The sequence below is a fragment of the Hypanus sabinus genome, unplaced genomic scaffold (assembly GCF_030144855.1).
Source record: "Hypanus sabinus isolate sHypSab1 unplaced genomic scaffold, sHypSab1.hap1 scaffold_503, whole genome shotgun sequence".
Classification (NCBI taxonomy): Eukaryota; Metazoa; Chordata; class Chondrichthyes; order Myliobatiformes; family Dasyatidae; genus Hypanus; species Hypanus sabinus.
In genome coordinates this window covers 290,001-304,173 of record NW_026781370.1, presented here as the reverse complement: position 1 = coordinate 304,173, position 14,173 = coordinate 290,001, and the positions used below count along the sequence as shown (strand labels likewise).

General features: G+C 42.3%; 1 protein-coding gene across 4 annotated transcripts in view; it reads right to left on the bottom strand.

Moving 5' to 3' along the window:
- Positions 1–4,291: 4,291 nt before the first annotated feature.
- Positions 4,292–14,173, bottom strand: part of LOC132389218 (zinc finger protein 585A-like) — a 29,623-nt gene continuing 19,741 nt past the window's right edge. For 2 of the 4 annotated variants that reach the window (XM_059961687.1, XM_059961688.1), the window contains one exon: positions 4,292–11,491. In XM_059961687.1, coding sequence (XP_059817670.1) covers positions 9,540–11,099 — 1,560 coding nt within the window. In that variant the 5' untranslated portion in view covers positions 11,100–11,491 and the 3' untranslated portion in view covers positions 4,292–9,539. Of the gene's footprint in view, positions 12,995–14,173 lie in introns of those variants that run through there. The other 2 variants (XM_059961685.1, XM_059961686.1) reach the window with 2 other exon arrangements.

Here is a 14,173-nt window from a genome sequence, read left to right as displayed (position 1 = left end):
CCATCAGACTTCAACGGAGCTCTCTATCTTTGCTGGTAAGTGACCCAGTTACGGGGTTCGTAACACCGCAAATCAGGGGGTCCTGTTATTGTGGTAAATCACCACGATAAGAAGGGGTGTCGGGGCTGGACGCCAACTGCAAGTAGATGAAGTGCCAGAGATGTACCTAACCACTCTCCTCACCACTGGTCAGGGTCCTAAACAGTCCTTCCATTTGAGGCAACTTTTCAACATCGTGCTTGTTGGGGTCATCTACTGTTTCCAGTTTTGCGGGTGTGCCCTCCTCGACATTAAAGAGACCAGATGTCGTCTCTGCTTTCTGCACTCTGTCCCGATGAGATTCTGCAGATGTTGGAGATGCAGAGTAACATACACAAAATGTTGGAGGAAGTCAGGAGGTCCGGTAGCTTCGATAGAGGGGATAAAGCAAAACAGAGATTTCCTGCCGAGACCCTTCATCAGGACTGGAAGTGGGGAGAAGCCGGAATAAGATGGTGCGGGGAATGGAAAGAGTCCAAGCTGGTAGGTGATAGGTGAAGCCTGATAAGAGTGAAGGTGAGTGGGTGGGGGAGGAGGGAGATGAAGCGAGACGCTGTGAGGTGGTAGGTGGAAAATGCTAAGGGCTGAAAAGAAGGAATCTGATACGATAAGACAGCGGACCATGGGACAAAAGGAAGTAAAAGAGGAGCCAGAGGGAGCTGATCCGCAGTGGAGAAGAGAGAAGTGGGGAGACAGAATGGAAGAGACGGGCGTGTGGGCTGATGAAAAGAAAAAGTGGAGGTAGTTGTTAAAGACATCGACGTTCATGCCATCAGGTTGTAAACTACCCGGATGTAATATGAGTTGTTTCTCCTCCAACCTGACAGTGCACTCATCGTGTTAGTTAAACAATGAACCGGAAGGGAGAGTGGATTAATAATTGTCCCCCGGGATCACTATTAAATCAATCCTCTCTGACCTTAAACCGGTGCCCTCTGGTTGTTGATTCCACAAAAATTGGGTAAAAGAAAAGTAAACAGAAAAACATAGAAAACGTACAGCACAATACAGGTCCTTCAGCCCACCAAGTTGTGAGGAACATGTCCCGACGTTAGAAATTACTGGGCTTACCCATTGCCCTCTATTTCACTAAGCTCCATGTACCTATCCAGTAGTTTCTTAAAAGACCCTGTTGTAGCCGCCTCCACCGTCGTTGCCGGCAGCCCATTCCACGCACTCACCACTCTCTGTGTAAAAAACTTACCCTTGACATCTCCTTTATACCTACTCCCCAGCAACTTAAACCTGTCCTCTTGTGGCAACTATTTCAGCCCTGGGAAAAAGCCTCTGACTGTCCACACGATCAATACCTCTCATCATCTTATACACGTCTATCAGATCACCTCTCCTCCTCAGTCGCTCCAAGAAGCAAAGGTCGAGTTCACTCAACTGCGCACATTCCCCATTTCTACACTCATAGTTTGGAACACCTGCATAAGGTCACCTCAATCTCCTGCACTTCAAGGTGCGAAGTCCCAACCTGTCCAACCTCTCTCCGGAAGTCAGTGCCTCAAGTATCAGCAGCATTCTCGTAAATCTTTTCTGCACTCATTCTAGCTTAGCGTCCTCTTTCCTATAACTGAATACAATAATCCAGGCGTGGATACCCTAACAATATCCGAACCCTAATGCAACCTCACTGGCCTCTTCTTCAGACCATGAGCCATGAGATATCATACAGGGGCTGCTCAGCCAATCGAGTCTGCTCCGCCATTCCTTCGTGTCCAATTGATTATCTCTCAACTCCATTCTCCTGCCTTCTCCCCATAATCTTTCAACATCCATTTAAAATACACTCAATGACTTGGCCTCTACTCTGTCCGTGGCAATGAATTCTAAAGATTTACCACTCCCGGATTAAAGAAAATCCTCCTCATCTCTGCTGTCAGTGGATGCCCGATACGTTGAGGTTGTGACCTGTGGTCCCAGAATCACACAGTACAGGGTCCATCTTCTTCAGAGCCACGCTGTCGAGGCCTGTCAATATTTAATAGGTTTTAATGAGATCCCCTCTCTGTCTTCTAGACCAGCGAGTACAGGGTCATAGCTATCTATCGCTCCTCATTCGTTACTGGAATTATTCCCGTGAACGTTCTCCGGACCCGCTCCAATACGAGCACATCTGTTTTCGCAGGTTGTAAACTGTTCACAATACACGAAGAGCAATCTGACCAATGCGTTTTAAAGCCACAGTGTCACATCCTTGTTCTTATATGCTAACATTACAGTTGTCATCCTTCATCAATCTGCAAGCAAACCTTTAAGGACTCCTGCTCAAGGATTCCCAAGTACTTATGCACTTCTGATTTTTGAATTTTCTCCCATTTATTTTTTTCTCTACGCCCTTATTCCTTCCACAATTGTACATGACCGTACATTTGCATACACTGTACATTTCCGTACATTTCATCCACGACTTCGTTGTCCGTTCTCCAAACCTATCGAAGACCTTTTACAGACTGCAGCTTTGCTCTAAACTATCTGTCTGTTATCAGTATCAACTGCAACGTTCTGTGGATGCTGGGAATCCAAGCAACACATACACAAAATGCTGGAGGAACCTAGGAGGCCAGGCAGCATAAATGGGAAATAGTAAACAGTCGACGTTTCGGGCAGAGACCCTTCATCAGGACTGGGAACAAAAAAGATGAGACGTCAGAGGAAAAAGTGTGGGGGTGAAAAGGGTAGAAGAAGTGGTCGGTGATAGGTGAAACTGCGAGAGGGGGAGTAGTGAAGGCAAAAAATAACTTCTTAGGATTTTATTTCCTTAACGATCCTCGAAAAATCATTGCTAATGCCTCCACATCTCTTCAGCCACCTCTTTCCGATCTCTGGGGTGTATACTATATGGTACAGGTGACCTGTTTACCTTCAGCCCATCTCTGTTTCCAAGAACCTTCTCCCGAGTAGCGTAACTTCACACATTCTGACTACTAACATCTGGAACTTCTGTATTCCTGTCGGTGTCTTCGAGAGATAAGAGTGATGTACAATACTTATTCAGTTCATCTGCCATCACCGTGCACCCCGAGTCCATTAATACCTCTCCATCATCATTTTTCAGCGGTTCGATATCCATTTCCGCCTTTCTTTTGCACTAGAATTACCTGAAGAAACATTTGGTATCCTCTTTAATATTACCGGCTAGCTCACTTAAGTGTTCCATCTTTTCCTTCATAATTAATTTAGTTGCATTCTGTTGGCTTTTAAAATCTTCCCAATCCTCCAACATACTAGTGATTTTTTGTCTATGGCCTCTCTTTGGTTTTTATGTTTTCTTTGCTTTCTCGTATAAGCCACGGTTTTGTCACCTTAGCTTTAGAATACTAGAAATTTGAGGGGCGAAGAACATCTCAAACAGAACTGTAGTCAGCTCGACTTCTTCGGTCTGCAGGGAATTCAAGGGAAACCTCTTCACCCACAGACTGGTGACTGTTTGGACCTCATTCACAGGGACAGTGAGAGGTGAACAACAGGGGAGGATTTGAAAGACCTGCTGTGGAACTGACAAGTTCAAGCCGGCCTGAGTTGACTCTCTGCTGTACACTAGGTGTGTTATAAATTCACTAAGTACCGGAGACAGTGTTTAATATAGAGTTGATTTATTTGTCACAGGTCTTGTCCCATTAAAGGTGACTATGCAGCAGAATAAACTCCTCCCATGCCCAGCGACCCGGGTGCAGAACTGGGTGTGGTGAGCAGCAGCAATACTTGCAGAGTTCAGCACCAAGTCACTCTCAAAATTGCATTCAGCAATGGTGATGGACAAATATCCAGCATGCAGCTCATTGAAACTTTCTCCCCATTGTGAACCGGCAGTATGTGGGAAGTGTAACGTGCTGGAAGGTTTCACTACTAAAGTAACGGCCTCTCTGCAATGTTTCGCTGCTGAGGTAATGGTTTCCCTGTAGAAGCAATGTTAAGGGTACGACTAGAGGAAATAGGGTTCTCGAGTGTGGGGCTATGCAATGACAGAAATATTCTTTCTTGTGAGTCTGGAAGAGAGATTTTCACGGTTTTTTGCTGGGGAGAGATGAGAAGACGTGAACGGAGAGAGTGGGCACTTTCTTTATTTTTCATTTTCTTTACTAACCCTATAGTCAAAGTAACTATTATAGAGCTGAATCGTTTAATTGCATATTGTGTATCGTTTGTAACTTCAGGATACTGATCTGTAACATGGGACACATCACACAGCATTCACCCAAATGAGATTTCTTAAGTTTGGCCGGGCTGGGGGTGGGGAGGGCTATCACCCCTTATATTAAATTGCCAGCTGAAGCGAAAGTTGAGTAAGGTTAGATGAATGAGTGAATAGCTTCCCTTATTCACAGCAGATGAACAACCTCTCCACAGTGTGAACTCAATGATGCACTTTTGGTTGATTTGGCTGTGGAACTCTCCTTCTAAAGTCTGCACAGGTGATCAGTCTCTACCCTATGTGAACTGGTGTCTCTGTAGTTGAGATGACCGAGTGAATCCCTTCCCACACATTGAAGCCTGAATTATTCTTCTCCGTCGAGGTAGCCGCGTACCCGACGCTGCACCCTCGGCTTTATCGTATCCCGTAGCCTAATGCGCACATTCCTAAAAATGCAACTACGCAGACAAAAACTGTGATTGGTCCACTTGGTAGCAGCCAGTTTCCTTTTCTTTTTCAATCGTTTTATTAAGTTTCAAATTTAATAAGCATAGCAATAATCTAATAATACAAAGAGATCGGAATTACATTAATAATGGTTATCATGTAAAAGCACAGATTCCAAATGACAAATATAGTTTAGCCTCCCAATCTCATAGCAACTAACCATGAAAGAGATATTATATAAGGAAAAAAAACGTAAACTAGAAAGAACACTAAACTAAAAAAAAGACAAAATTGGGCTGTCATATTACAACGGCTGAAATTATTTGGCGTTAACTCCGCTCGTCTATACAAGTACAAAAACTTATTACACAAGATTCAGAAAGGGTCAACTTGCATCATATGAAATTATTGAATAAATGGCCTCAAAGTCTCTTCAGATTCAACCGAAGGATCCACAGTACCGCTCCTAATTTTTTCCAAGTTTAGACATACTCTGGTTTGGGAAAACCATTCAAATGTAGTAGGGAGATTGGAATCTTTCCATTTAAGTAAAGTAGATCTGATGGCCATTAATGTAACAAACACAATTAGATGACAAGCAGACGAGGATAAATGACTGGAGTCTACCACCGGACCGGTCCTCCAAAAATTGTGGTAATAGGATGTGGCTGTAAATCAATACGCAGAACTACTGAGATAATATCTCAAAATATCCTTCCAATTTTTTTTAAGAAGAGGACAAGACCAGAACATATGTGTCAAGGAAGCTACCCCGGAATTACATCTATCACAGACAGGATTTATATGTCAGTAAAAATGAGCAAACTTATCCTTGGACATATGAGCCCGATGAACCACCTTAAATTGCATGAAGGCATGTCTGACACACACTGAAGAGGTATTTTCTAGTTCAAGAATTTTCTCCCATTTTTGTATAGGTAAAGGTATCCCAAGTTCTCTTTCCCACTCATTCTTAATTTTATCAGAAGTACCTAAGCGTATTTTCACAATTAAATCAAATAAATGATATTAAACTCTTCTGATATGGATTTAAACTTATTTTTTTCCATAACTTCAATTTGATGTGATATCGCAACGGAAGGTTCAAAGGTTTCTAATCTGCAAATATCTGAAAAAGTGTGATCCAGGCAGATTATATTTATTAGAAAACTGTTCAAAAGCCACAAAAGATCATCCATAAATAAATCATGAAAACAAAGAAAAGCTTGATCAATTCTAAATGGTTGAAAGAAAAAAATGGATGTCATAGAACTTGACAGTATATATTTATTTGGTCCAAAAAATTACCAACATTGAAACCATATTCCTATTGTATGCTTAATTATTGGAATTACCATTTGCTTATTAAATTTGGTAAGTGCAAAGGGAAGCACAGCCCCTAAAATAGAAGCCAATGAAAACTCCTGTCGAGACTCCCGCTCAATGTTCATCCAACTCTTGTGTCCAAAACATTAAATATCGAATATTAATTGCCCAATAATAAAATCTAGGAAACGGCAAAACCAAGCCACATACCTTTTTTGATTTCTTTAAATATTTCTAATATAACCTGGGATCTCTATTCTGCCATATATATGCAGAAATTTTAGAATCAATAATATATAAAAAAGTTAGAGATAAAAATTGATACCACCTGAAATAGGTACTGATATTTAGGTAAAATAATCATCTTAATAGCATGAATGGAACCAATCAAGGATAAGGAAAATGTGGACCATTTAGTAAACAATTGTTTAGCATGATCAATTAAGAGTAAACATTAACTTTAAATAGATCATTGTGCTTCTTAGTAATTTTAACACCCAAATAAATAAAATAATCAGCAAGCAATCTAAATGGTGACTTGTCTATAAATTGAGATTTGCATTTTTAATGGAGACAGCATACTTTTATTAAGATTCAGTTTAAAAGCAGAACTACTACTAAACTGAGCAAGTTGTGTTATTACTGCAGGAATGGATGTCTCTGGATTAGAAATATATAGCGAAAGGTTATCTGCATACAGTGATACTTTACGCATCCCATTCCCATGAGTAACACCAAATACATTGGATGAATCACGAATAGCAATTGCCAAGGTCTCCAGGCTAATATCAGATAGTAAGGATTTCAAAGGACAGCCTTGTCTAGTACCTTGGAAAAGCCTAAAGAAAGGGGGTCTCTGATCATTAGTGAAACAGAAGCCAAAGGTATATGTTATATCAATTGGATCCAAGATATAAATTTTGGACTAAAATTAAATCTCTCAAGAATTTTAAAATATTCCCATTCAAATTTATCAAACGCCTTCTCGGCATCGAGGGAGATAACACATTCTGGAGTCTTAGATAAAGTAGTGTATACAATGTTCATTAACCTCCAAACATTAAAATGTGTATAATGATTTTTAATAAATCCTGTCTGATGCTCGGCGACAATTTGTGGCAATATCTTCACCAATCTAATTGCTAATATTTGAGAAAGGATTTTAGATTCAACATTCAAAAAGATATAGGTCTGTCTGATGCACATTCAGTGAAATTTTTGTCATTTTTAGGAAATAAATAAAAAATAAAAAACAAACCACCCATTGTCAAAACATTACGAGAGGAATGTCAAGCAGATGTTAGAGAAAAACAGCCAATTGCAGACCAGAAAAGGTCTTAAAAAATGACACAAAATACAATCTTAATAATATTTCAAGAAAAAGGAAATAATCAGCAAATCAGAGTCTTAATGATTTTCAAAAGCAAACAATTAAAAATAAAAAAGTAAAACAATGAAGGAAAAATAAAGTAACTTTAACATGGAAACATAATAAGTATCCGAATGTCAAAACACAGTACGAATGTAATCAACCCAAGGGCAAATTTCTTAAGTGTCCAAATCTAGAAGCTGGTTGTTAACTAATAAACCAGATACACACATACAAAAAGGAATGGTAAATTTCAGAGACATCCAAGCTCAAATGTTGATCTTCAAAACATTAGACATCTACGTTCAAGCTCAGATCTTCGAGAAATTGTTTTGCTTCATTCACGGATTTAAAGCATTTGAATGATTTATCAGGCAGAGCAACCCTTAGGTGAAAGGGATATAACAAAGCTGAACAAAGATTCCTCTGATATAATTCTGACATCACCATTTTAAAATGCAATATTTCTTGCATACCTCAGGACAAAAATCTTCAACAAAATGAAACTTAAGATTCTCATGCTCAGTAACTCCTTTCTGACGAGCAATCCAAATGAAGAGCTCCTTATTATTCACATTGTGACATCGAAGAATTACATGACGTGGTTTTAACCCGTTCGACAGTTTTGGTTTCAGCACCCGATGTGCACGGTCGAGTGCAGGAAGGGAAGGAAATACCTCCGAGCCAAAGACCTCCATTAAGAATTTTTAAGATAGTACACAGGGCCCATATGTTCAAAGATAAATTGGCGCATATTTTTCCTAATATAAACCCTATTTGTGACAGGTGTAATGCAGAAGTGGCTACTCTAACTCATATGTTTTGTTCATGAGTTAAGTTTAAATAATTTTTGGAGGGATGTGTTTGGAATATTATCTAAAGTTATAGATGCAGATGTTCAACCTAATCCACACAGCAATTTTTGGGATTATTCCAAGGAAGCATTTTATCCATTTGATTTTGACATGATATACTTTCTGTTTTTACTACTGCTGTTTATATATTTTTTTATATTATCTACTTGTTAAACTCCTCTTCCAATTTGTATATTCTTTATTTGGAAACCAATAAAAAAGATTGAAAAATGAGATGAAGAATTGAGAAAAAAACTGAGTAAGATCCCGGCTCTCAACGTCCTCACTGAGTCTATTATTCGCAAATTCAGTCTGTGGCTTTGACTCTCCAAATCAGTAAACCTGACTTTATTCTGCTCCAATGTATGAGTGGTCAAAGTTCACTTCTTTTCCAAAGAATTCAATTTATGATCCCGGTTTAATAAGCTCTGAAAATTGCCGCTGCTGTTTTTCATTCTTCTTTTCAAGTGTTGCCAACCTACCTTCGCTCTCCTTTAACCATACTTCCAAGGTAGTAAATCTTTCATCAAGTTTTTCATCCAAAAGATTCGAGATAGCCTGTAAAGTAAGTTGAAACTTTTTAGGCTGTTCAAAGACATCTTCTTTCTTCCCATTTCCATCACCGGTTTCCTTGCCTTCGGCTAATGCCTTTCTTCCTCTGTTAGCCATTTCAGTCAAATCAAATTCAAATTCAAACAGATAAAAGTGTTATAAACACTTTGATAAAGATGTCAAAGGGGTGGTAAGGAAATTTAAAATGAACAGTGCAAAGCCAGAATGCAACCTACTCCATGTAGCGCCTCCATGAGAGTCCTTCGCCTAATGTAGCCTAACGCGCACCTTCTCAAAAATGCAGCTCCACGTCGCGGTAACACAGATGGCAAGAACTGTGATTGGTCCACTTGGCAGCTGCCAGTTTCCTCCTGCGCATTTCCTCATGCTTCGAAGTTGGACAGTGGACCACATCAAGGAGAGGTTAGGTGAGGTAGTCAGAAAATATGTACATGTGCACGACTCTTCATTGGCAGACAATAAAGACTTGAAAATGGCATCAAAATCGTGCAAAGAAATTTCCAACATTGCTTTGGACATCATGGACTGCAAAAGGTAATGGAAAAACTTCTCATTTTTCTGCGTTGCAGTAATTTCAAAAAAAGTAACACTTCTGCAACATTGATTAGCTCCAACTCCAACAAGACGTAGTCAGCAGTCGCCATTGTTCGCAACTCAACACAAGTCAATTCAACACAGTAGCACAGAACCCCAACACCAACTAGCATTTTGGCAGTGATGCAGACACACAAAATCACAAATAGAAATGCTCACAACGGCATAGCGTCTATGCAGAGGTATAATTCAGGCTTCAGCAGGTGAACAGCTTCTCCCCAGTATGAACTGACCGGTGTGCTTGTAGGCTGGATGACTGAGTGAATCCCTTCCCACAGTCTGAACAGGTGAACGGCCTCTCCCCAGTGTGAACTCGCTGGTGTGCTTGTAGGTTACCTAACTGAGTGAATCCCTTCCCACACTCTGAGCAGGTGAATGGCCTCTCTCTGGTGTGAACTCGCTGATGTACTTTCAGAGTGGATGATTGAATGAATCCCTTCCCACACTCTGAGCAGGTGAATGGCCTCTCTCCAGTGTGAACTCGCTGGTGTCTCAGTAGGTGAGATGCCTGAGTGAATCCCTTTGAACATTCCGAGCAGATGAACGGCCTCTCGCCAGTGTGAACTTGCCGGTGTGTCTGTAGTTGACATGATCGACTGAATCCCTTCCCACATTCTGAGCAGGTGAATGGCCTCTCCCCGGTGTGAACTCGCTGGTGTCTCTGTAGTTGAGATGACCGAGTGAATCCCTTCCCACACTCTGAGCAGGTGAATGGCCTCTCTCTGGTGTGAACTCGCTGATGTACTTTCAGAGTGGATGATTGAATGAATCCCTTCCCACATTCTGAGCAGATGAACGGCCGCTCCCCAGTGTGAACTCGCTGATGTACCTTCAGAGTGCATGATTGAATGAATCCCTTCCCACAGTCTGAGCAGATGAACGGCCGCTCCCCAGTGTGAACTCTCCGATGTACCTTCAGTTCAGATGAGCAAATGAATCCCTTCCCACAGTCTGAGCAGGTGAACGGCCTCTCTCCAGTGTGAACTCTCTGATGTAGCTTCAGTTTAGCTAAGCAAGTGAATCCCTTCCCACAGTCCGAACAGGTGAACGGCCGCTCGCCGGTGTGAAGCCGCTGGTGAACCAGTAGGCTGTACGACTGTGTGAATCCCTTCCCACAGTCTGAGCAGGTGAACGGTCTCTCCCCAGTGTGAACTCGCTGATGTGCCAGCAGCTGTGATGACAAAATGAATCCCTCCCCACAGTATGAACAGGTAAACGGCCTCTTCCCAGTGTGAACTGACATGTGTGATCGTAGGTGGGCAGACTGAGTGAATCCCTTCCCACAGTCTGAGCAGGTGAACGGCTTCTCTCCAGTGTGAACTCGCTGATGTATTTTGAGCTTAAATGACTGAGTGAATCCTTTCCCACAGTCTGAGCAGGTGAATGGCCTCTCACCAGAGTGAACTCGCTGATGTACCTTCAGTTCAGATGACTGAGTGAATCCCTTCCCACAGTCTGAGCAGGTGAACGGCCTCTCCCCAGTGTGAATTCGCTGATGTACCTTCAGATGGCATGACTGAGTGAACCCCTTCCCACAGTCCAAGCAGGTGAACGGCCACTCTCCAGTGTGAACTTGCTGGTGAGCCATTAGGCTGGATGACTGAGTGAATCTCTTCCCACAGACTGAGCAGGTAAATGGCCTCTCCCCAGTGTGAACTCTCTGATGTAGCTTCAGATGGCATGACCAAGTGAACCCCTTCCCACAGTCCAAGCAGGTGAACGGCCTCTCTCCAGTGTGAACTCGCTGGTGAGCCATTAGGTCAGATGACCGAGTGAATCCTTCCCCACAAATTCAGCAGATGACCAGCCTCTGCCCAGGGTGAACTGACTGATGTGTCTGCAGGTGGGAAGACTGACTGAATCCCTTCTCACACACAGAACAGGTGAATGGTCTCGTCCCTGTGTGAACTTGCTGCTGTACCTTCAGTTGAGTTGACCGACTGAATCCATTCCCACTGTCTGAGCAGATGTTTGAAATTACAGGCGTGCCAGTCGGTCAGATGATCGAGTGAATCCCTCTCCGCAGTCTGAGCAGGAAGGATGATCGAGTGAATCGCTTGCTCCTCTTCTTAAGTATCTGGACAGAGACAGCAAAACTGGTGTGTTGTGTTCGGGATTCCCGTAGACAAATTCCTTGTCATTTTTAACCTGTAAAAAGATTTACAAAATCCATCAATGTGTGTAGGACAACATTTCAGATGAGATCACTTGAGTTGTCAAGGTGTGATCTGACATCACACTGTTAAAGTGAGGTTCAACCCAAGTTGGTGAGAGAAATCATCTTGTAACTGGACACAGTGCTGGTATCTGGAATGACCATCAATTCCCTGATGCTGTTCCCGTTTCTATAAGAATCAGGCATTTCTGCCATCTCCAATTTGTACCTTGGCTGAGTTTGACTCTCTCCATTGGTATTATTCCTTGTTCCCACTGAGCTGCCTGGCCCCACAGTAACTGAAACAGTGAAGTCGGCAGTGTATTCCATGCACCCACCAGGCTCTGTGTAGAAAACTTACCCCAACATCCCGTCGGTATCTATTTCCAAGCACCTGAAAACTCTGCTCCCTCGTGTTAGACACTTCAGCCCTGGGAAAAATCCTCTGGCTATCCAGACGATCAATACCCCTCATCATCTTATACACCTAAAAAAGTTCTAAACATGAACACGGAAATTATACATTGCTTTGAGAATTTGTCAGACGTATACAATATGATGAGGGAGAAGATAGGGTAAATAAATGCAAGCAGCTTGTTCCACGGAGGTTCGGTGGGACTACAACTAGAGGTCATGGGTAAGTGGGGAAGGTGAATATTTAATGGTAACATGTGGAAAAGCTCTTTACTGAAATGGTTGTGAGAGTGTGGAATGAGATGCCAGCACAAGTGGTGAATATGATCTCAGTTTCACCGTTTAAAAGGAGTTTGGATGGGAGCCTGGATGGTAGGGGTATGGTTTTTTTTATAAAAAGGGCCCAAAGGATATTGGGAACCAAATTCACCACAACCACAAACTGTTCTTGCTGCCACCATCCAGGAAACGGTACCACAGCAACAGGCTCCGGGACATCATCTTCCACCAGGCCATCAGACTGATTAATTGCTTTCTTGACTGTCCTATATACAAACTAAACATTATAAATCAATTTCAATTACACATTGCACATTTAGACAGTAATGTAATGTAAATATTTCTACTCATCTATATGAAGGATGTACATAATAAAGTCAATTCAATTCACCATCTCCACTATCTGTTCTGTCATTCTGGCTCCCATTCCCCCTACAACTTACTTTAACCATATCAGCCCCAAACCCCACTAGCTCTAGTAAGCCTTACCACTAAGATATTAATTGCCTCTTGCTCTGTTCCCCTAACAAAGCCACTTATCAGCCCTTTGACTTTCCTCCCCCCAACAGTTTCTAAAGTGTTCCTCTTGTTATTGTGCAGGCATGGCACTGGAGTACTCTACGATGGCTATTTAATCTCATTCCCCTTCCCGATTCTCACCCAGTTTCCTGTGTCCTGCACCTTGGGTGGAACTCACCTCTCTTCATGTCATATCTTTCACCCCGTCCTACTGCTGGATGATCTGGAATTCACCCATTTCAAGATCCAACACCTTAAAGTGCAGGGTTACAAACTGCAGCTGAATACACATCTTGTAGTTGAGGGCATCAGGGACACTGGAAGTCTCCCCTCCTTCCCTCCAATATTCCCTCTAATTTGTAGTAATCAGTGTGCACATGAATCGTGTACTGTTCATTTTTTACCCAGTGACAAGATGTGCACAGTGAATTTTATACAGAGAGGTATTCATTTTCACAGTTGGTAAATCACAGTCGATAGGAACTTTGAACTCCTCTGGGTTCGATCCAGTTCATCTGCACTTTCACACAATCTATGTAGCAGGCCTGTAATGGGTAACAAAGGATTTTCTCACCAAAGCTTTTACATATTGTCCATATGTGGTTTGCTTGCTAAATTACACTTTAAAAAGTCAGATTTCCAAATATCACTCCACTTCTTCCCACTTGCAAATTCTCCAGCAACTTTAGCACCACCATATGCACACAGGTATCACCAGTTTCTGGACTCTACATAAATATTTCCCCTGAACCCTCCCCCAAATGACTGAAAGTGGTGAACTGAGGGATGGCAATGCCAATGAATATGAAGGGAAGGGCAGTAGTCTGTCTCATTGGAGTCTGGCATATTTGTGATGTGAAACCACTTGTTGCCCAGGGCAAAGGTGTTTGCGATCATAATGAACCTAGAGAGAATGGTTCTCACCAGTAGAAAAGTCCAGAGCAAGAGGAGGTAGAACAAGCAACACACACAAAATGCTGGAGGAACTCAGCAGGCCAGGCAGCATCTACGGAAAAGAGTACTAATGCTGAATTCCTCCAGCATTTTGTGTGTGTTGCTTTGAATTCCAGCATCTGCAGATTTTCTCTTGTTTGTGATTGGAGGTAGAACAAAGGTGATTTTCTCAACTGCTGATGTAAAAGATTTTGTTCCCTTTCTCCGAGTTCCTAATCCTTGCATTTAGATAGCTGGAGCTCAGCTCTGTCTGAGAGATCCATCGGTTCCCATTCCCTCATCAGCCAGAAGTTCCCTGGGGCCTGTGTATGGATCGTGGGGTTGAGAGAGAGGGGAGAGAGCAGGACTGTCCGGGACTGCGGGTCACGGTGTCCGAAATTCACAGAAATTATCCCGAAGTTGGTGTTTAAGATAAAAACACGGAAAATCGCTGTTATCTATACCCGCCATTTTCAAGGCCTTCTGTGTACTGCACGCATGCGTGATACTCGGGGACGGCCTCAGCCTGA